General features: G+C 42.5%; 1 protein-coding gene across 2 annotated transcripts in view; it reads right to left on the minus strand.

The window, feature by feature from the left end:
- The window catches only part of NRG1 (neuregulin 1), a 1,111,365-nt gene that overhangs the window by 204,933 nt on the left and 882,477 nt on the right, over positions 1-23,955 (minus strand). The window contains exon 1 of one of the 2 annotated variants that reach the window (XM_045993010.1): positions 19,470-19,700. The exons of the other annotated variant lie outside the window; for it this stretch is intronic. Within the exon in view, the coding sequence (XP_045848966.1) occupies positions 19,470-19,566 (97 nt within the window). The 5' untranslated portion in view covers positions 19,567-19,700. Of the gene's footprint in view, positions 1-19,469; positions 19,701-23,955 lie in introns of those variants that run through there. 2 annotated transcript variants of the gene reach the window in all.

Genomic DNA, 23,955 nt, shown 5'->3' on the forward strand with positions numbered 1-23,955 from the left:
AGGGCACTACAGCAACAGAGCACAGTTGTCCGGAGTGGGGGTGGGTAGGGGAATGAGGGACAGGTGAAGGTTTTAAGTCCCAGGGAAGGCAGAAAGGGAAGCTTCAGGCCCACCTACGGAGACCTCAGGTGGCCTTTACTCTGGGACCTTGGTCAAGTCACCTACTTTTCATCGCTTTTCTCTTACATACTAAGTGTACCAAACCAGAAAGTTGTTGTTTTGTTTTGTTTAAATTGGATTCCTTGCATTGGCAGCATCTTGCCCCTTCTCTTATAAACAGGGAAGGAGCCACAGCAACTCATTCAGTGAGATTTAGCCCTTGTCCAATGATGCGTTGGGCCACATTATCCCTTATTTCATTGACGTTCATTCAGGTCTGACCCACCAACCTTTTGGTTCGTAAAGCCAATTCCTACCTCCACTTGAGTCATTTCTTCAGAGATTTCCTTAACCCAAAATTAACCAGATATAAGCCTGCTTAGATCCTAAAGGTTAAATAAAACCGGTCAATTCATCTTCAAAATGTTACCTCCTGAAAACCCCTAACCCAAGTACTCTTCGGTCAACACATCTCCTGGAAAGCATTATATTGCCCCGAGGTTTTTAGTTTCTTATTAATTAACGGCTTCTCTTCCCATTCTCTTGCAGGAAATGGAGGGTAAGTTTTTTGGAACAAATCCTCTGCTGCAAACAACTAAAAATGATAAGTTAATTGTAATAAACATTATCTTCAAATGGCTTGACAAAATAGGGAATTTTCAAGACAAATTCTGAAGAAAATCTTGAACCCAGAAATATAAGCAAAATATCTGGACAATACAACCCCAATTTCCTTTAAGAACATTTGTCCGTCCGGAGGAAGGGAATGGCAGTGAAGGTTCCAGGGCCTGCCCGAAGTGGAGAATCTTATGGTAAATCCCCTTCCTAGTAGCCTGGGACTCCAAACAGCTATACTTAAAGAGAACCCCACAAAATCTTTACCTACAGGTAACCAAAATAAAACCTACCCCCTTTCTCGCCCCAGAGAACTGAGGGACATTGTCTTGACCCTGAGTGAAGCTCGAGGGGAAAGCTGAATCTAAAGACAGGTTCTTGAAGCCCAGGTGAGCAGAGCAATGGGCCTTGGAACTCAGGCCATGAACTTGGTAGGGTCCCAGGTATCCAGCAGGAACAAGCACAAACCTTCTCAGCAAGCATGCGTGCCCTTTCATCCTATGCCTTGAGAAATGCCATAAATCACTTTTCCTAAGCAAGAACAGCACAGAATTAGAGATAACCAAGCACAGAAAGGAACAAGGCACTGGGTGAGAATCAGCATATACTGAAATCCCCACACACAAATTATGAAACAAGTATGCTTACGCTGCTAAAAGAAATACACAGCAAACTTGAAATTATCTTTCAGGACCAGGAAAATATAAAATGCAGCAGAGAAGATTTGAAAATGGACCAAATCAAACAGCTAGAAATAAAACAAGAATTAAAATGAAAAGCTTCACGGACAGTCTTCGTAGCAGACTGTCCACAGCAGAAGGGACAGTAAGCGAAGCAGAAGGTGGGCGAGGAGAAACAACAGCAGAGGGAGACAAGTGTTGGGAGGTCTGAAGGAGAGGGAAACAGAACTGGGTCACGAGAGGGAGAAGTTCCAACACACTCCTAAGTATAAAAGTTCCAGGAGGGGGCGCCTGGATGGCTCGGTCAGTTAAGCATCTGCCTTTGGTTCAGGTCATGATCCCAAGGGTCCTGGGATGGAGCCCCACATCAGGCTTCCTGCTCTGCCGGAAGCCTGCTTCTCCCTCTTCCACTCCCCCTGCTTGTGTTCCCTCTCTCACTGTGTCTCTCTGTCAAATAAATAAATGAAATCTTAAAAAAATAAATAAAATATGTAAGTAAGTAAGTATGTATGTATGTATGTATGCATGCTTGTTCCAAGAGGGAAGGAAACGGGTAGAGGGCGTCTTTGAAAAGATACGGGTGAGGAAGTCCCAGAATAAAGCAAATGCATGGGTTCAGGAACCCCAAGGAATACTGAGCAGGATAATAAAGGAATTCATACCTAAGTACATCACAGTGAAACTGGAAAAGAAACAAAAGACAGAGAGAGAGAGAGAAAATCTTAAAAGCACCCCGAGAAGAGAGCAAATTACCTTCAAAGGAGTGGCACTTAAAGGGACAACTAACTTCTCAGCGGTTCTCAATTGATTAAAGTACAGACAACTAGCCGCATCTTGGTTTCAGAGCAAACTGTATATTTTATCTAATACTATAATTGCATGCTGACTAAGCCCTTTCTCTGAACTCTTTCTCAAGGTAATGGGAACAAAGAGAATGTAAATTTCTGAAAATAATTCTGAAACATTTGGCAGCTTTTAGCTTTATTATCCAATAATGTGGTAAAGCCACTGTACTAGAAATAATGGGTGCTCGGCTTATAAGTTTTGTCTGTGTTAAAATCTTCCCACCAATCAATTAAAATACCTTCCTGGAGCTGTGCCCCAGAAAAAGAGAAGAGTAAGTGGAATTGATTCTTTCCTGGTAATAAATGAACCTCCAGATGATACACTTAAATATATCTCGAGTCCACTGATGAAGCACCTGGAGGCTGCCTGCTCACTATGTCTTCTTCTGGGTGAAGGTTTTGAGAAAAAAAAGTTCATTCACATAATTCTCAGATTTTTCACTTGTACATTATACCTTGTCGATAAAACTTTACTGACAATTGTGAAGTGGCAGAAGGTACTGCACGTCTCCGAGCTTAGGCCTCAGTGATTTTGGTGTTAAAAAGGCAATCAAAATGACTTACCATACTGGATCACAGTACAAACACGTTAGCTTAATCCACTTCATTTAAAAAGCCGTCTGCTACTTTTCTAGTAAATACTTGCTTGACCAAGAGGAGAACAGATACACTTAGGAATCTTAGTAATGGAAATTTTAAGAGGTATCCCTTAAATTAACAGCTTGATAAAAATTCAGGCTAACTACACAGAAAAAAAAAACCCACGGTCTGACAAATTAACTTAGCATTACGATCTTTCTGTTAAGAGGATCAACAGGGTTAAAAGACACTTCCTTTTTTTTTTTTTTTTAATATTCTATTTATTTGACAGAGAGAGAACACAGTGAGGGAAGGAACACAAGCAGGGGGAGTGGGAGAGGGAGAAGCAGGCTTCCAGCCGAGCAGGGAGCCCAATGTGGGGCTCCATCCCAGCACCCTGGGATCATGACCTGAGCCAAGGGTAGCCGCCCAATGACTGAGCCACTCAGGCACCCCTAAAAGACACTTCTTGAGAATGTTAGTATAGAACAGCATTTCTGGAAAATAAACAGAGCCTATAGCCTGTAGAAAGTAAAAGGAAGTATCTTACACCCAAAGTTAATGGTGGAGAAAAGCCAAAACTAAATTTGAAAAAACATAAGCCAGTGAAAATAAATTATAGAATTTTATAATTTTGGGGGTGCTTGGGTGGCTCAGTGGGTTAAAGCCTCTGCCTTTGGTTCAGGTCATGATCTCAGGGTCCTGGGATCGAGCCCCATATCAGGCTCTCTGCTCAGCAGGGAGCATGCTTCTCCCTCTCTGCCTGCCTCTCTGCCTACTTGTGATCTCTGTCTGTCAGGTAAATAAATAAAATCTTAAAAAAATTTTTACAGAATTTTATAAATTTTTTTAAAAAGCTGTGTCTAGTTTGGGGCGCCCAAGTGGCTCAATCAGTTGAGCATCTGACTCTTGGTTCTAGCTCAGATCCTATCTCAGGGTTGGGGGGATTGAGCTGAGTAGGTCTCCGTGCTCAGCAGGGAGTCAGCTGGAGACCCTCTCCCTCTGTCCCTCCCTCCACTCCCACACACAGGCACGTTCTCTCTCAAGGAAATAAACTAATTTTTTAAAAAGGGCTGTGTCTATTTTTTTTTCTTTTTTTTTGACTGCTTCACACACTTTGGGTCCTTGGTACACATTAAATACCGTAACTCTGTATCCTGTGCTTTTAAGGAACCACTGCATTAGGAAAATCTGATATCACATTCACAGCCAGTACTCAGTTTCTATTAAGAATTCATATTCTTACATGAATTATGGTCCTAGCTTCTGTACTAGCAACTTGTAAATATATTTATCATGTCCTATATTTTCCCTAAATAATCATATACCTAAACAAGTCTTGGTGTTTGCCAGATACATTAACCACATTGCTAGCTCGTCTGTCGAAAATCCTACAGAAGATAAACTGGTTTTTGCTACATACAATCAATTTGTTACTTGCCTAGACCTCACAAGGCATGATTTCTTCAAATACCTTAGGATTTCCGAAAAAATAGTCATGACTAAGTCCTCTGAGTAAAAACGTACCAGGAGAGTTTTACACAAAATTTGGTAGGACAGCCTTGTAGAGACCACTGACTTAATACAGACTTTGGTTTGCTTTTACATCTAAATTTTTTACACCTCATCTAAATCTACCTTCTTAATGATCAGACAAGGCTATCAAGCTCAGCCATTTTAAAGATTTTTTAAAAATTTATTTATCTGACATAGAGAGAAAAAAAACTCACAGCAGGGGGAGGAGCACACAGAGGTAGAGGGAGAAGCAGACAGCCCGCTAAGCATGGAGCCCGATGTGGGGCTTGATCCCAGGACTCTGGGATCATCACCTGAGCCGAAAGGCCCAGACACTTTAAGTGAGGGTCCCAACCATGTGAGTTTAATGCTCCTTTTTCTTGATAGCCTGCCTGCCTGAACAGTGCCCTTTCCACACCAGCACACTAAGTTCCTCCAACAGCTCCCGCCTTCCCCTTCCTCCCAGGAGGTGAATGCTTACTACACAGGTTAGAGTCTCACACACACACACACAATGAAGCCAGGCTTCACCTCCAGCCCTCTGAGCTCTGGCCCAGGAGTACCTCCTGCTTACAACCCAGAAGAGCCTTTCAATCCGCCACTGGCTGGGAATCAGCAAACGTCTGTCCTCCCAGTTCCTGGGATGGGTTCCAGATGAACTCTTCAGTCCCTTTCTAGCCACTATTTAAGTCCCTTATTAATGTGAGAATATGAATCAGCAAACTGTGCGTTTCTCCCACCCTCAAAGGCTCGAGGCAGAGCTCCTCCCTGCTCTAACCTGTATTGTGTCACTTTTCTGTGAAGCTCTGGCTTGCAGACTGTTCCCAGTAACTTTTAGGACACTCCATGCCAAGCCCAGATGAAAAACATGAGGTGTTACATCTTCGGGACCTTCTTTTCTTTTAGGAGCTGCCCAAATCCTACAGATAAAGGTTGCTACTAAATAATAATCCTGTAAGATGGAAACAGTAGCACATACACCTCTCATTCCTCCTCCGCCCCTCCAAACAAGTTAAATAAATAAATATAAATAAACCTCCTAATGCAAACTGAACCGCCACTCTGGCAATTTAATAATGCACCAAGAGACCTTTGACCCCTAGGCCTCTGGGTCAGAGATAATTCAGGTTGTTAGTGATAAAATGTCACTGTGATCAGTAGTCAGTGACTCACAGATGCAAGTGAGTGACTTGGTCTCAGAGCAGCTGTCAAGGCACAGGTGTTCACAGTTCTTTTTCTGCATTAGACCATTTCTACAAAGAGGATCCAGAGGGCCCACAGAAATCCTTCTTGTTGGCAGGCCCTCTTGGATTACGACGCTCGCGCTAGCCAAGTTTCAGAGCACAGAGACTCACACCCATACCTACACACACACACACACACACACACACACACCACACCCCCCCCACCCCATTACCCTTCTCTTCCATATCATGACATTAGAACGACTTACTTCACTGGTCATCTTGTCAGTCAATATTTATTGAACCCACTTGGGTACAAGTTACCGTAACAAGGAACAAATAGATGCAAAGGTCTGGCTGATTTACATTTAGCCTCAAAATAATTAAAATCATGCCCATTTTATGGACCCAAGCTGCTATTCGATGTCACAGAAATCTGTCTTTCTTCTCCAGAAGCATAATCACACCCAAAGCACTATAAAAGTGCAGCTGAATTCACAGACGGGGCCAATTTTAGATTTGAAAGTATGGGACCCTAATAATTAAAACTGCTCCCCTTAAGTTGGGATGCCCCGGTTCTAATGCCCAGACTGAGGTTCCTGTTGGACCTTGTGGTTTTCATCATCTAAAATGATGTGAGTCAAGCAGATGACCTCTAAAATCACCTTTTCAGTTCTAATAGCCTACGATTTGACTGTTTATTTAGTCATATTTAAGTTTTGACTGTTTAGCCAGTACTAATTTTGTTGAAGATTATTTTCATCGTTTACCACTACGATTTTCCCCAAGACTAATTTAGTCATATTTAAGATTTGACTGTTTAGCCAGTACTAATTTTGTTGAAGATTATTTTCATCGTTTACCAGGAGCGATGGTTATTTATTTACATCACGGACTCTTAACATAGCAAGCATGATGCTCCAGGCAATAGTCTGAGTATTTACTAATATTAACTCCTGAAACTGCATCAGCTTACTTAATTTCTTCACTGCCTGTTATGCACTTAAAAGAGAACAAAAACATTTTAGATTAGCAAGAACTGTAGACTGAACAAACCTCTAATTTCTATTCACTAGTCCGAATAATTTAAGCACTGATTACTCCTGAGAGCTTTAAAATAAATCGTGCATATTTAAACCAGAAAAATAATGAATGGTCAATTTAGGAACAAATCCATGAATAAATGATATCGTTTATTTGCACTCACACTTTCTTCTTGACTGATGGTAACATAATAGCTAAGCTGCTATCCATAAACTCCCGCAACTCATTGTTTTAGGCAAATGAGCAATAGGGCCTCCTTCATTCAATCACTGCATCAATTCTTAAGAGCAACAACTATGCTTCCAGCACTGTGCTGGTCGGTGGTGATATGATAATGCACAAGACAGACGTGATCTTATGGGGTTTATGGTCTAAAGATGTGAAATGCTAAAATGTGCATCTATGAACACTCGATTAAAAATCATCTGGATGAAAACAGTACTTTATGTTGTAAAAATTAAAATATATGAGTAGCAAGATAAAATGCTCAAAATAGAACTGATTGCTTTGATCTGTCCTGCAAGCAAACATAAATATTCGAAGATAATAAAATATTCAGAGAAATAAAATATTCAAAAGCATGTTTACTATATTATAGGCAATAAGGTGATAGAATATAGAAAGTTACCTCACAGTTTACTGGCTCTGCATTTATATTCACTCCTGAAATATATTTACAGGAATAATAATCACAAAAGCAAGCTTATAAAAAGCAAACCTATTTGATCATTTAAAAGATAGTTCTAGGGGCGCCTGGGTAGCTCAGTGGGTTAAAGCCTCTGCTTTCGGCTCAGGTCATGATCCCAGGGTCCTGGGATCCAGCCCCACATCGGGCTCCCTGCTCAGCAGGGAGCCTGCTTCCCTTCCTACTTGTGATCTCTGTCTGTCAAATAAATAAATAAAATCTTAAAAAAAAAAAAAAAAGATAGTTCTAGGGGATCCTGGGTGGCTCAAACGGTTAAGCCTCTGCCTTTGGCTCAGGTTATAATCCTAGGGTCTTGGGATCCAGTCCCACATCAGGCTCCCTGCTCAGTGGGAAGTCTGCCTCTGCCTGCCACTCCTCCTGCTTGCGCTCTCTGTCAATAAATAAATTAAATAAAAGATAGTTCTAGCATATTTTAAGTATAATTATTTCATACCTTTTTGAAAGTAATTAAAAAGCAAGTCTATACCCAGAGAAAGCACAAAACCACCTATTTAGGCAACATGCAAATTTAGTACTTAGAACCTTGGGTATGTAGATCCACATACATATTTCCCATTTCTTATTTCTCTGGGTGACCAGAAATAGAGTGATTTTCTTCCACGAAACTGCCATCATTACTTAAAGAAGAGGCTTTTAGTTACAAATGTACCATGAAACAAAAGACAATTCTAAGGATGTCCATTACTCGCTTAATTTCTCCAGGGAGTTCTCAACACAGAACTGCTGTATTCATAACTCAAAACTAGATGTTTATAAGTTCTGAAGAGGATTTTTTTTCCTGCTTTTTTTTTTTTTAAGATTTTATTTATTTATTTGACAGAGAAAGAGAGATCACAAGTAGGCAGAGAGGGGGGGAAGAAGGCTCCCCGCTGAGCAGAGAGCCCCATGCGGGGCTCGATCCCAAGACCCTGAGACCATAACCTGAACCAAAGGCAAAGACTTCACCCACTGAGCCATCCAGGCGCCCTATTCTTTTCTGTTTTACAGGGAGCTGACACACCAATACTAGCAAAACACTGTGACTCTTCCAAAGAGTTACTTCTCTCTCCGTTAACGTGAGAGCCGTACTGCCAGCAGGGATGAATGAGTTGCTCTCGGGATGCAACTGTAACTTATTATTCGGGCACTGTGCCATCCAGCTGCCGATACGTTTCACAGAAACAAATCCCAGAAGGGCATCTGTGTTAAGGTCAGCAGTAACTTTATAAAATCACGTATCTAAAACGACAAAAAGGGCATTGAGATCTTCCGTGGCGGCCTCTGTCACGGGTGGAATCCTCTGGTGTCGGAAGGCAGAGGCGTCTTGACGTTCTCCCCACAGGCATGTCTCGCTGTATGTCCCAGTTAAGACAGTTGCTGCTGCCCCTCTGGCTCCCAGGAGCTTTATTCCCACATGGTGCACGCGGGGCAGAGCAGCAAGATGGCCACGTCCTGCCTTCTCCTCACAACTGCCAGAGGTAGAATGAAGGAAACCTGACCTTCCGTGGAGGGTGGAGGGAAGCACTGAAGCATGTCTTCACCTTGCAGAGTGTGACCGCAGTCACCAAAATCGGATGTGAAAAGCTTTCACTGAGCTTTTAAAGTTTTGTGAATACTTATTCTAGATTCAGTGCAATATTGTAAGGGGTGACTTTCTTTTCACCGTGCATGGTCCAACTTAGAGGCTCCCTCTCTCTCTTTTTTTTAAATATTTTTAATTTATTTGACAGACAGAGATCACAAGTAGGCAGAGAGAGAGGGGGAAGCAGGCTCCTTGCTGAGCAGAGAGCCCGATGCGGGGCTCGATTCCAGGATCCTGAGATCATGACCTGAGCCGAAGGCAGAGGCTTTAACCCACTGAGCCACCCAGGCGCCCCTTAGAGGCTCTCTTGGTAGAAGGAGTCTTGTGTGGGTTTGATCTGAGAGAAGAATAAATGCATAGAGGTCTTGGGCACTACACTCTTTATTTTGTTAATTCCTGAGGAAAGACAGTGAATGGCCTTTGTCTTCTCTGCCTTCCTGAAGTGGACCCTAGCCCTTTTCCATGGGGTGTGAATAATGTACACATTTTGTAAAAAATCTAATGTTGCTTTCCAGATACAAAAATATAAAATAACTATTTCTATTGAGGTTTTCCTTTCCTGTCAGGTTAAGGGCAACTGAGAACACACAATACAGTTGACATGTAAAAAAATAACAAAAGCAAAACACAACCTTTAAGGCATACATCTCCCATTTTTATCCAATTTAATATATGGAAAATTATGTATTTCATTTTCCATTCAACCCAGTATTCAAATAATTGGTTTTCTCTTGACAAACCCACTAGCTCATTTCCATAATTCCTGTATATATAACTCTTTCCCAAAATGGATAATGCATGAGCTGTTCCCTCCCACCACCCCCCAGGGAAGATTCCAGATATAAAGCAAGGTTACCTCACTAAAACAAATTATAATCACAATCTATTTTCTGTATTTGAGCTAATTTTTCTGGGACAATATACCAGTCTTCAATATTTTTCTCAGAAAGAGATGACAATTATTTTCAGTATTACTGCTATTATAACTGTTTATAAAAATCTACCTCTTCACGGGCTTCACCTCAGGCTCCCTGTTTTTATTTATTTAAAGATAACTTAAAGTGGAGAATATAGAGAATACCACAATTTTAAAGAGTGAAATACTGTGCTTAATGCAAATACTGTCACTCTGCTGGCAGAGACGACAGAAAATACCAGAAGAATATAAAAGCATGTTTGATACATACACAAATAATGTCAACTTAATATACAAATGAAAAAAGCAGTGAGACAATGAACTTAGTACACCTTCCAAAACAATGGGCTCCAGTTAAATCAATTATCAATCACTACAATTATCTATCTCTTAGCTCAAGAACCACAAGAGTTAATAAACATATACAGAAAAATGATTCTCACTCACTCACCCTATAAATATTCATTTGCAAAGCACTCTACTAAGTAATACAAGTTACCCTTGCCCATCAAGTCATAAGAGATAAGGAAGGGAAATGTTAGATCTAAAGAACTAATTGTCATGTATTTTAAAAGAGTAAGGGGGTGTGTCTATTATTTAAAATACAAGTGCCCATAACTCATTATTGTACCAATCCATTAAAATATCACTGCTAGTGTTCCTCTATTCTCCAAAAATCTATAGGTCAAAGTTCAAGTTAAACCTCAGGTTAAGAATATCTGCTCATCTTTTTTTCTTTTTCTTAAAGATTTTATTTATTTACTTGACAGAAAGAGAGAGAGATCACAAGTAGGCAGAGAGGCAGGCGGGGGGGGGGGAGCGGGCTCCCCACTGAGCAGAGAGCCCTATGTGGGGCTCGATCCCAGGACCCTGAGACCAAGACCCAAGCTGAAGGCTAACCCAGGTGCCCCTCTGCTCATCTTTTTATGAATGTATTATGAATCTGGCATCTAACTCTCACCAATGGTCCAAAGCTATAGAATCTATACCAAATAAATACTTGATACGTACTATCGACAATGTGATAACTATTTATAAGAGTCTCCGTATAAGACCCCGTGAAAAGATGCACAGCCTATATTTATCAAGTTCTCCTCTGAGGGCTTAAAATTCAGACAACATTGACACAGACATACAAACAAGAAGATACCATTAGATGAACAAACATGGAAAAAATACTTAGATCTTTATGAACATTCAAACCCAGTAAATCATTTCGTCCTTACTTGGTGCCCAGCACAATCCCAAACGCTGTTCCTCAGAACGGCCACACGAATTACACACAATTTCCCAAACTGTGTACATGTGGGCAGTAAGGCTTAAAAGCTCCAGTCACCGTCCATGTTACACAAGGGGGAGGTCGAACAGTCTGGGCTCACATTGGCACAAGGAGAGCACAGACCACAGCCTTTCTTTCAACCATGCTCTGATGGAACCATAACAGCCCATCTCCACCACAGGAGGAAGGCAGCACTCCCGAAAGCCAGGCCAGTACTCAGGTGTTCCAGAAACCTCTGCCTGGTGCTGCTCAGTCAAATTCTCCTGCTGCTGTGTTCTGAACCGCACTATCTCTAAACCTAGAAATTCTCCTTTGGCCCGCTAGTTAGGAAAAAAACAGAGCGAATGTTTCTTCTTAGTGGCCACACCTCAGAAAAGGGATTTTTACTTTTGAGGTGAACAGCCAGATCATTTCTGGAGAACGCAAAATGCTGCTCAGTTCTGGAGTGCTACCCAAAGGCAGGATATCATTTGGTTTAGGGAAGGCTTGATGGGAGGGGCAGGAGTGGGCTGTACTCAAGATGGCTTGGCCCCAGGTGTATCTTTTTTAGCAGGATTTTGTTTCATCCCATTCCCTGTGGAATATGAAAGTGCAGATACCATCCCCACTTTGTATGTCCTTCACGCCAGTGGGTTTGGAGAGAAGACATGGAATCATCAAAATGATGACTTAAAATGTTCATTTGGGTTTCACTTAAACACTGGCTACATAGGTCCATGTCTGAGGCTTGGCTCAAACCCAACTGAAGTTAAAAATGGGTAGGACATTGGCCTCCACCCAAAAAAAAAACCCTGCTGTATATTCACATATTACATGAATATACAACACAAACACAAAACAACCCTTTAATTAAAAATCCATAACCTTTACTATAGTACAAACTCAAACTCGTAACTGGAAAGCACACTTTCCAAGTCTGAAAGGGAAGGAGGGGGAAAGGGAAGGTCCAAAAAAACAGCCTTTTTCATATACTAAAGCATGTGAAACATAATACAAATGTTCCCATTGTAGCCAGAAAACTGATGCACTGTGTCCAAAATGACTTCCCTTATCTTCAAGCCGACTTTCCATCACCTACTATTAGAGTAAGTTACACATGCTCTTCTTCTGAAATTGTCCTCTGATAGGATAGAAAGTCTGAGGAATAAGAGGCAGAGAGGGGAGAAGAGACAAGTTCAAGGACAACCAGAAACACTTCTAAGTCCTGATAAACTTAAGAACAGAAAGAACATTCGAATCACAAAGTGCATGTATTTCTAAACATTAAATAGCAACACATACACTTATCTCCATAGAAGAAAGCCCTCCTCTCATGAACATTCAGGCGTCCCTGAATTCACTTTTTATGGATATCATATGACCTGATCTATGTATTGGAGAAAAATGCCACTGGTCAATGACTTCCTAGCCTGGACTCCTTTATATATTACTTTTAACCTTTTTAAATTACCGACTTGAAGAATTCTTTCAAAGTTGTCGTTACTATGTTATTTAAAATCACACATAAAGCATAAAGCCAAACAACTAAAAGAGAAACCAAATATCAAACTATAGGACACTGACAATAGTTAGCCATGTATAATCTACAAAAGTGACCAGTACATGTGGTTCAACCTAATAAAACATTCCCTGACTCTCACATCATTGAAACTAAAATTCAACAGCTGCCCAAGGAACCAGCTGTCTGCCTGATGAAGCCATGGAATGAAAGGTTTGGGAAACTGTGGCTGAGCAAAGGCTACTTTCCATTAGTAATTACCTTTTTTTTTTTTTTTTTTAAAGAGAGAGAGTGCACATTCGTGCACATGGGGAAAGAGAGGGACAGCGAACCTTAAGCAGGCTCCACAGTGAGCACGGAGCCCAACACAGGGCTCAATCTCATGACCCTGAGATCACCACCTGAAATGAAATCAAAAGTCAGCCGCTTAAACAACTAAGCCACCCAGGTGCCCTAATAATACCTGTGTTGTTTAAGTAACATGATGAACAGTACTACTACACTTCAAAAGGGCAGGAAGGGAATACAGCTGAAGATGACTCGTGCTGGGTGAGATCAAGCATGAGCAAGGAACAGGGACTTGGTGACCATGTTACAACATTAGCCCAGGATCCAACGGATTCAATCTTTCATACCTATTCTCAAAAATGTGTACCTCAATCACAGTAGGCTTCTTCAACAATTTTAGCTAGGAGCTGAGGAAACAGTGTGAAGAAATGAGAGCAGATGTGTTAGTAAAAATCCTTTGTTTATTTGATGTTTTCACATATTATTTTTCTAATGCCATAGGGAACTATTTAATTTTTTTTTAAGATTTTATTTATTTACTTGAGAGAGAGAGAGATCACAAGCAGGGATAAGGGCAGAAGGAGAAGCAGACTCTCCGCTGAGCAGGGAGCCCGATGTGGGATTCAATCCCAGGTCCCTGGGATCATGACCTGAGCCAAAGGCAGATGCTTCCATGGGGAACCTTTTAAATATGACTAAATCACTTTGAGGTCTCCGAACTTATTCAAAAGGAATTGCTGTAAGGGGCAACTGCAAGGTGCTTGTGAGATGCTAGGTCCTCTGAGGCACAAGTGCTAGTGAACATTAATTTCACGGACATCCCCCACAAGTGACAGGGGCATCATCATCATCAGAAGGATGTACCAGAATGTTCCCATTCAGAGTTCCTCGTGAATTCAGGCTACTTGGTCTCACTGGAAAACAAATGCCAGTTGAGGCAGCTAACACTGATGAAATCAGGGCCTTTCTCTTCCCCACAGATTGTCCAGAATATCAAAGTAACTCAAGAAAAGCAGAAAGGAGACATTCTTTGGGGAATAGCAGTGTGATGCTCCTGGAGCACCCTCTGGAGGCCACAGGAAGGTGACAGCGGCAAAAGAAGAAAGAAAATTCTGGTCATAGCTGGCCTTCCAGGGGCCGCAGCCCACAGCCCTCACTTGAGCTGGACTTGAAAATGTACGTGTTCAATCTTAATCAAGGTGCATAATTAAGCTCTAGTTTGAATAATGCAAAAGAAATACAAGACAAAACATTCTCGAACAATTGCGTCGTTTTAAAACAGAAAAAAAAATGTGCTGATTCGTGTATTTTCAGCCTACATTCTGAATTCTTTCAGGAATTTATTGCAGAGGCATCTTTTAATAGTTAGAAGGGCAGAATGTGAAAATATGACATTTTCTTTAAGCACACAAGGTTAACCAGGGTCCTAATACTTATCAAACTTCTCAGAGCAGCCAGCTTTAGGTTATTAAAACTGAGAACAAATTAAGCTCTTTTTTTTTTTCTAACACCTTACTTTTTCTAAAGCAACAAACACTGACATCTATTGGCATTTTGGTAGCTCACTTTTTAAAGAATCTATTAAAATTCATACAAGGACATATACATAGGATTAGGATTAGGATGTGTAGGATTAGAGTGGGTCCAAAACATCACTTGTGCCTCTGGGGAAATTTCATTGTTATGCCCCTTATAAGCATATTTTCCTCTGGTTAAAATGAACCAGGATTTAGGTCAATAGTACCTGATTTAATTTTTTTTGTATTTTCTGTTTATGAAGGGGAAAGCCCTAGGGTTAACTAAAATATGAGAAGTCCATTTACTTGTCTCTTTGAGCAAATAAAATCACTCACCCAAAATACTGACATTCACTTTGTTTTCTTTTGTCCTAATAGAACATGATAAACTCTCAGGACTTGGTTAATGCCAAATTTAACGTGTTACTTCAAGAATGTTAATAAAGTGCTGATTCGGGAAGCATCACACGCCTGGAACTTAAACACTACGTACAACTATTCTGGTGAGGAGGGTAGAAAACAGACAGTAAGAAGTACGGATTTCCCACGTCCATTATTTATTTATATATAGAAACACCTGCACTCAATTCTGGGCTCTTTGCTGGCAAGAGACTGTTACATTTGATAAAAAGATAACAAAGAAAATGTTCATACACACTTTCCTTTTCAAATGCTGCGATTTGTACTGGTCCCCAAAGAGAAGATTATACATTCTATATAATAAAGTGAGGTTTGAGCGTCAAGTCTAAAGTGTTGCCAGAAAAGGAGTCGTGTTTCAAAATCTTCTCATAGCTTGAAACCTCAACGTTTTTCTGCCAGAGAAAAAATTATGTTGCACCTCGCTCTACTTTCAATATTTAGACTGAATTCAGAACCGTTTTCATCATACATATGTGCAGTTATCGTATTTGACATATCCCCTTTTCTCTATATTTACAGGTAGTAGATATTAATATTTATACTCACTCTAATCTAAAGCCGGTTTGGAGTTATTTTTTTACCATAAAAGGCAAATTTTGAAAATGATGTCAAATACCCTTGCAAAAACACAGACAATTTGCTTCTGAAGTCATTTTATAAACAGAGTGAACATTTATTGGGCACTTACTACATTGTTGGGCACTGTTTACAAGGCTTCCAGGGATTATCTCACTTAAGCCTCATAATAACTTCTTGATAATAATAATGTTGTGCAATTTTTTTACAAATAAGGAAATTAAGACATAGAGCAATTAAATAACTTTCTCATAAGACCATTGAGGAACGGCAGCACTAGGATTTAAACCCAGGCAATCTGGCTATAGAGCTAAGAACTAGGCAACCTGCTCCTTGCTGTCCGACAGCTAGGCATTTTTATACTTCCTAAACAAAATACACAAAGTACCTCTTAGAACATGCTACGATATTTAATAAATATTAGGTCCCTCATAAAAAAAAAAATAAAAGCCTCCAGTATAGTGCCTTGAATCGAGTAAGGTATCCCCTGTTCTCATACTTGCTCAATGCTTTCTGGTTATTTACATATATTTATTTTTCTCCTCATTCTTCCATCAGTTACCACTCGATCATTCTGTAGGTATGAGAATAAGATCCCAAGTTTCTCCCTTTCTGCTTCAAAAAGTTCTTCAAAAGAAATCCCATTTCATCCTATAAATAAGACTCAGTGTTTTGAGTAATTACAGAAGGTCAGTGGCCAGAAGTGACCAGGTTGAAAGAGATCACTGGACATTCCTCCTGCTCTGTAAATACACGCCGCCCTGCTAGTGACAGCACACTTTACATCCAAGAATGTTTACAAGCACTTCACTCCCGGGAGCCACTTAAAGAAACAGGTGGGTGATGTCATCCAGGGAGCACACGGACCACTGCTCCCCATTTGCTATACTAAGTTTCACATGTAGTCACAAACGCCCCTTCTACCAAGATTGCAGGGAGACCTAATAGCTCCAGAACGTGGCTTAGCTTGATAATGAATTTGTTCCAGGTTATTTAAAAAAGGGGGGGGGGATCTTTTGTGGGTTTTTCTTTGAAGAAAAACATATCAGCAAATGGAAATTCATAAAGGAAGTTCTGCGCCATAGGAGCAAAGCCAACAAAACAAAACTCTGGTTTTGTCATTGGGGCTTTGATGGGAAGTTTGTTGAGCTAAATCAGTAAGAAGAGGGTGGATATGGGAGGTCTAGAATCTAGGAGGCCCAGGATATTACAGGGCCCCTGGTACTACATGGATCCGTGTTACAAAGCCCAGGATTTGCTGAGGTTGCTTATTTTGAGCAAAGAAGAGGGAACCAATGAGCCCAAGGGCTTAGGACCTATTCGAGCCATTATTATGGAATAGATAATTCTGTTGAACATCTGCAGGCCCAGTAGTGTGCAACTCAATATTCAGTTAATTGTATAAAAATGTGGATGCTATGCAACATAGCCATGTATGTATCACGTATCAGTCACACATGTCATATGAAAGTTAAAGAAGCCTTTTTCCCCTGAAAATTTCCCTCCAACAGATGTGTTTATGCCTCTACATATAATACACCGCACTGCGGGGCTGAGAGGCTGTTATCTCAGCATTATATCTCCACCGACTGTCATGAAGTAATGTAATAACATCCAAAGAGAAGCTGGGCGGTTGCATGAGCAACATCTAGCAGTTTCTGTGGCCACTTTAAGCAAGGGGGGATACATGGGACCATAGGAGACGAACACAGGAGCTCCCGACCAGCTGGGTGTGCTCCCAGGTCCTCATCGGGGCTGGCATGTTAAGTAGCAACACTATAGTCATGGCACCAGAAGTCATTCTTGGGAGGATGCCTGAGGACTTGAGTGCAAAGAAAGTTGAAAGAGGGGGGGTGTGAGTTTCTCCCACAAGCCATTATGCCTATCAGTTACTTATTCCCCTAAGATAAGGACAAGGACCCTGGCACGCCCCATTATGAGGAAAATGAGAAGGAGAGAAACATGATTTGAAAGCAATACTATTAATGCCGCGTGCTTTCACACAGAGCTGGTTTCGAGATGGCCATTCTTTTCAAATCAATCGAAGAATCAATATTCTTAAGTGGTTTATGTGATTTAAAGAATTTTTTACCCTCCCCCGCAAGGTGCCCTGGAAGAGGTAAAAGTTTCCTCCCCAAAGATGAGGACTACCTGATGGAAAAGGGAGATAAATATACTGTGAATGAACCTAGAACGAAGTGCATCTCAAGAAGATAGTAAAGAGAGTAGTCACTTAAAGACGCCAGCCCATGTGGTTTAGAGGAAATCACCGCTGTGGACTAGAGTGCAGAATGAGAGTCAGTGAGGAAGCTCCTGAACTCGGTGTCAAGGGAGAACATTAGGTCGTCACAACACAGCTGCCCACCTCGTAGATAAGATCTGCAGGACACAGAAACGCCTGCTTGCTCTTAAATCTACCTGCTTATCTGAAATGTCTATGCTTAGGCACTGCTGCTATAAACCCTTGACAAAATGCAAACCTGTTACCTAAAAAGGATGCCACTTCAAACCAATGCTCCTCCTTAATTCATCAGACCACCTACAGAGGACCAACGGAAACTTCTGAAGGCAGAGTTCATGGGCAGGACAGGGGAACACCTAAAGGTCCCCACAACTGCCTACAACTTTACAGTTTGGATTCTGTCCAAGGTCTTTTTAATTTACCGCAATGACTTTTGAAAGGACAGCCAATAAAGCCACTCACAGAGGTTGCTAATTCGGCTCCCCATTTCATACCTTGTCTCCAAAACACAGGGTAAAAATAAAGACAATCTCAGTATGCCCTCACGAAGTAAATAAGGTGAATCTGATCAGCAGTATCTTATTATACAAGCATGCACAGCAATGGTCAGTGGCCAAACAATTACTCTTTGTTCAATTTCTGTTTTGCTCAAAACCTGTGGAAGGTCCCTGCCAGTAAGTCAGGTTCTGAAATGCTATCAGTGATGCCAATAAGAGGACTAAGAAAATCTTATTTTCTTCCTACAAGGAACAGACAAATCTTTCTGCTTATCTTCTCAGCCACAGTATTACCAAGTGCCAGTGAATTAAATTTTCAGAAGTGCTTTATAAAATGTGCTGGGGGATGCTTTAAGTGACTAAAGGGTTCTGGATCAATGAACTGGGCACTGCAGAGACAGGAAAAAAAAAAGCCCTTATACTGCACCCTCTCCTCTCTTTTTTTTAAGCATCTTCTTCACTCTCTCATCAGCAAGTATTTATTCGGGATGCTTGCTCCATTCAAGACAGTATCTAAAGGGGTCAGCTCCTCTTAGGGAAATCTAAGGTGAAACCGTCAATCACATCCGTGCTCTGATTATTAAATACAGGATTTGTCTCTAGAAAGCCTCAACTGCCGCTTCATTCTATTATATAACCAGTAAGCAACTGGGTTCAGAAATGTAGATAAACTTTGCTTTTCGGAACCCCTTGGGAACATAAATTAACCGTATTTATCAAGAAGGTCCTGAAAAACAGAAATGCTAAATTTAAAGTTTGAGAACTTATTTGGAGCCGACCTGGTTCCTGGCACTGGGCTAGATTTTATCTGCTTCGCTGACCTCTAGGAATCCCTCTCAACTAACCTGAGGTCCAGTATCGCAGGGCTGAACCAGGGTACACGTACGCACACACCACGACCCTGCACACCGCTCTCCCCAAGCCCCGCCGCGCACCAGCTCCCGGGGCCTCTCCCTCGACCACCCTGCTTTTCCAAACAGGCCAGGCACGCCAAGTGGAGACCCGTTCCCGGTTTTCCCGCTAGAGGGCAGACGGGGCCCGTGCAAAGCCCCCCTGGCGCCGAAGGAGCGCGCACCCAGCCTCCGCTCCCGCACTCCCGTCCGGCTCCCGGGCTGGGCTCAGCTGCGGGGCGCTCGGAAAAAGCCGAGCCACGGAGCGCTACGCGACCGGGACCCTCGGAAGGCGCGGGTCGCGGCTGCAGCCCCAACCCTATGCGCGGGGTGCCGGCGCCCGCGTGAGGCCCAGCGCCCAGGTGAGGGGCGGCCCCACCGAGAGCCAGAACCTCCCGGCTCGGCGGACGCCCAGGAGCAGTGCCAGGCGCCCGGAGCGCAGGGCGCTGGCGGCGGAGGGATAGGCGACGGCAGCGGAGGAGGAGGAAGAGGATCCGGGAGCCGCGCCGCGCACTCACCTGGGCTCTGGCCGCCCGCGGGGAGCGCGGGCTTCTTGCCGGAGCCTCGGTCCTTCTTGCCCTTCCCCTTGCCTCTGCCTTCTTTGCGCTCCGACATCTCGCCCGAGAAACGCACGCTCTGTGCGGACCGCTCCCGGCGAAGGCGACGCACCACAAGTTTGGTCCGAGGGCTTGGATCGGGTTCGGGAAAAGTTTGTCCCTCGAGGGGGAGAGCTGCGGCACTCGCGCGGCGCGGGGGCGTCTCCTGTCGCCTGCGGGGAGCGGCGCGGACGCGGCGTGCGGTCCGGGCCACCTGGGGCTGGCGCTCGCTCCTTCAGCCGGTCGCCCTCGCTCTCGGGGCTGCTCCTGTCGCCCGGGGACGTCCTCGGTTCCCGCCGCGCTGGGGCCCGCCGCTGTCGGCTGCGGAGGTGGCGTCCGTCCGGCGCGCTCGCAGCCCGAGGAGGGAGAGGCGTTCACCGTCCAGCCCGCGCTCCCATCGCCCAAGCAGCCGCCGCCGCTCAGCTCCTGCCCTCCGCGCGAGCCCGGAGTTCCGACAAGTTTTGGGGAACTCCTCGCCGGCTCTTTTTCAATTGCCCCACAGCCACCCACCTCCCGCCTGCAGGTTGGAGACTGGCGCCTCCTTCTCCCCCTCCCCTTGCCTCGCCCCCTCCCTCTTCCCCACCACACCCCCACCCCGAGGCGCGGACACGCCACCGGGAGGAGCCTGGACTCCGCGCTCCCGGGCGCAGCCCCTTTCCCTCCCCGAGCCCGGCGGGGCGGGGGGCGGCGGCGCGCGGCACGGCTGCCGGGAAGCCCCGACAGGGGTCGCTGGAAGCTGCGCAGAGACGCCGCCGCCGCCGCCGTCGCTGGAAGCGAACCGAGCGGCCCCGGGAGATTCAAAGACCGAGGAAGGGACCCAGGGGGCTCCTCGCTCTCCTCCGCTGCCGGGCAGCCCCAGAGGACTGCTCGGTTCCCAGCAGCGCGGAGAGACGTTGGAGAGAAAGTCTGGAACTCTTGACACCTGCCCCCCGGCCCCAGTTAAGGCTCTGGAACCCTCGGGAAGGAGAAGAACTTATGCCTTTTTTCCAGGAGAGTTTGGGGTTCGTTCCTTTCCTACTTTAGTGAAAGTCCCACACACGCGTAGGGCAAAGACAAACCAAGTGCAAGGGAATTTGGGTGTAAGACTGTTCCAGGTACCCAGGAAGGGCTCAGGGAACCCTAACGATGGACAGATCGCACCATCTTCCCAGATTTGCTCCGTGAAATGTGTGTGTGTCCTGCTTTAATGCGTTTCACAACGTGCCTGTCATAATTCTCATCGTTAGCTTTAAAAAAATAATAAATAGTAATAATCTAGTCTCTTCAGAGAGGGTGTCCTAACTCACTCTCACTACAACTTGATTTTCAAAGGAATTTCTAAAACCTGCGTTAAAAGACGATCAACAATAAAATTACTGCAATGGCTGGGGGAGAAATAGGGTGGGGGGAGTCACTCAATTCCTGCCCAGTGAGAAAACAATCGGGGAGGGGTAGAGTTGGGCTAGAGCACTTTAATTCACTAACGCCAGCTTCGTCGGATTCAAACTTTCCTCGGGACTGCGAGTGAAACCTACTTCTCTTTCCCTTGTCCTCCCTCTGGTGGAGAATTCTAAAGAGCAGTGAAATCAAGAAAAATGTTGGCATACACTGTTGCAAAGGACAGAAGTTAGAGGCGAGAGTAATCCACACCACGGAATGATCCAGAATCATGAAAAGAACACATCCTCCTAGTTAGATCACAGCTGTGGCTAACTTAGAACGCTAATTTACAGCGATAGACTCCCGCCGTGGTCAGGAAGAGCTGAATATGAACAACCATAGGTGAAATTTACTTACTCCAATTTACAAAGGACTCGCTCCTGATTTACCGTTCTCTTGGAGCTTATGCTAACCGAAGTATTCCATGCTTCCAGACTTCTCAGTATATATTGTTAATTGCCACCATTTAAATAAAGATGAAATCTGGAGTGCTCCCTTGCTATGTATGTGGGAAAGGAGAGGGCAAAAACATGCATTTTAAAACATCCTAAAATAAAAAGAATTTTGTTCTTGTTTAATCTGCAGGGTAGTAAGAACTGCTGAGAGCTATCTTAGCAGTATTGCCATCATTATTATTTTTTTTTTTGAAAAAGTTTGATGGGGGCACCTGGGTGGCTCAGTGGGTTAACGCCTCTGCCCTCCGCTCATGTTCTGATCCCAGGGTCGCTGGGATCAAGCCCGCATCTGGCTCTCTGCTCAGCAGGGAGCCTGCTTCCCCATCTCTCTCTGCCTGCCTCTCTGCCTGCTTGTGATCATTGTCTGTCAAATAAATAAATAAAATCTTAAAAAAAAAAATTATGTCCAGGTATCTTCTGATGACCCTTCAACAAACACAAATAGAAATTTTGCCAGAAGAACAGCAAAATCAGGGGAAAGATTATGAATAAACCTGAATAGCACTGTAATATTCCACAGAGTCTAGTGTAAAATGAAATCTGAATGTTGGCTGAAATAGCTCTGTTTTCCCAGGAGGGGCCACTGCTCAACAAGAAGGGAACAGCAAAATTCAGAAAAAGGGAGCCCTTTCAAAAAAAGGTACTTTTTTCCAGGATATAAGACCCTTTACAGACTATTTATACACTGGATAAATGCTATCGAATGCATCATTATTTTAGAACTGAAGAATATAAAGCAAAAATGTATCCTGGAATAAAAAGTTTGGGGTCTATCCAAGTAGTAAAAAACCCTTACCTATGGGATTACTATCAGTCAGCTTTGTTTTGGGTCTAGATGTTTTACTTTCCAAACAGCTTATTACTTCCTTATTATAGTAATTTTGCAGTGAGGATAATGGAAGCGCCTACAATTTTATCATAATTTTCCATTTGAAGGAATCTGTAATGCTAGTGGATGGTTTTCCCAAAGTGAGAATGAAGGACCACAGAAGAGATTGTTGCTAATGCGGGAGCTTTATAGTAAAACATGGCGGCCACGAAGTAATAGCAGGATTCCTATGAAACTACTCTGGCCTGGTGAGTTAGGGAAAATGAAGGGAGGAAGCTGAGTATAAGTTAGCATGCAATAATTGTTCTTTTTTGGTTTGATGTGCTAGAGAGAGAGAGAGAGAGAACAAAGAGGACGAAAATTGCAATGATAAATGTTGAAGGAACATTTAAGAAGGAATGAAGGGGCAGTTGGATGACAGGGCTTCCTGGGACTGTGTTTAGATTCTGGAGTCCTATTTTAGTTGTCAGTTGGCGCTGAATTGTCAGAAAATGTAGACAAAGTCCAAACTTTGTTTTCTACTGATACATTGCTGAAATGTGTCTTTATCCTTTATGTTACTTAATGTTAATTTTTTGAGGGTTATTTTATTCTATTAGTTATGATTAGGTAAAATGTTAACAAAATAAAAGTCCATTTCTTTGATAATTAAAATATTTATAAGATTTTTCAAGAGCTTGAGATTGTCCTTAAATTATTCATCTCTGTGGTCAGGAAGTGGCAAATGATTTTGTACAGTTGTTTTTTTGTTATTTTGTTTTGTTTCCTTTTTAAAAAAACTTAGAAATGATCAGGAAAAAAAGGATGGAGAAAAGAAGAAGAATATTTTTACTTTCTTGAGGATCAAAATATGAACCTGAATTGTATAATTTAGGAATGATGACATATCTTCATGGTATAATTTTCCTAATTTGTTATATATTGTTTAGCTCCTAGAGTATGTATCATTGAGGTTTTATCAGCTCTCAAGTAACATATGTCAATCTGTCAACATTTGTCAACTCCTGAAAAATACAGTGGAAATTTATAAATAAGCAACTTGAGAAATAAAGGCAAAATGGAGATCTTATATTAAATGACAACTTAAAATAAATGCAATCCTGTGCCATAACATTTTTCTTTGGTGAGGCTTACCTTTTAGAAGCACTCTGAGAATCTACAAAGCTAACAGAATATGCCCTTTATCTCAGTAATTCCCATTTGGAAATTAATTCCCAAGAAATTAAATAAATAAATAAATAAAATGAAAGAGCATTAACATGTGAAGATAGATTGTAGTTTTTGCAAATTATGTGCATACTGACAGTAATGAGGATTTAATTTAGAATTAAATAGGTACTTTTAACTTTTTAAAAATAGAGGAATTTAAGATAATTTAAAAAAAAAACTTTGCAACAAAGTTGGCATTAATGAAGATGCATGAATATGAAAGAAAATCTCACTCATCAGAATGGGCTCCAAAACAACCACTAAATGGGCCTGACTTACTCATTCAGTCATCAAGCACCTACTGAACCAAATGCTAGATAGTAGAGAAATAGAAAAAAAAAAAGTCCCTATTCTCATAAAGTTAAAATACTGTGAGAGAGGCATAAAAACAAAGTTATTATAATACAAATGAAAAGCAGGGCCAGGAAAGTTTTCCAGGGCCTGAAGCTCATAAAATTTGGGGGCTATTTTTGAAGGAAAAAAAAAAACCAATAAT

Source organism: Meles meles, chromosome 2 (assembly GCF_922984935.1).
Source record: "Meles meles chromosome 2, mMelMel3.1 paternal haplotype, whole genome shotgun sequence".
Lineage (NCBI taxonomy): Eukaryota > Metazoa > Chordata > Mammalia > Carnivora > Mustelidae > Meles > Meles meles.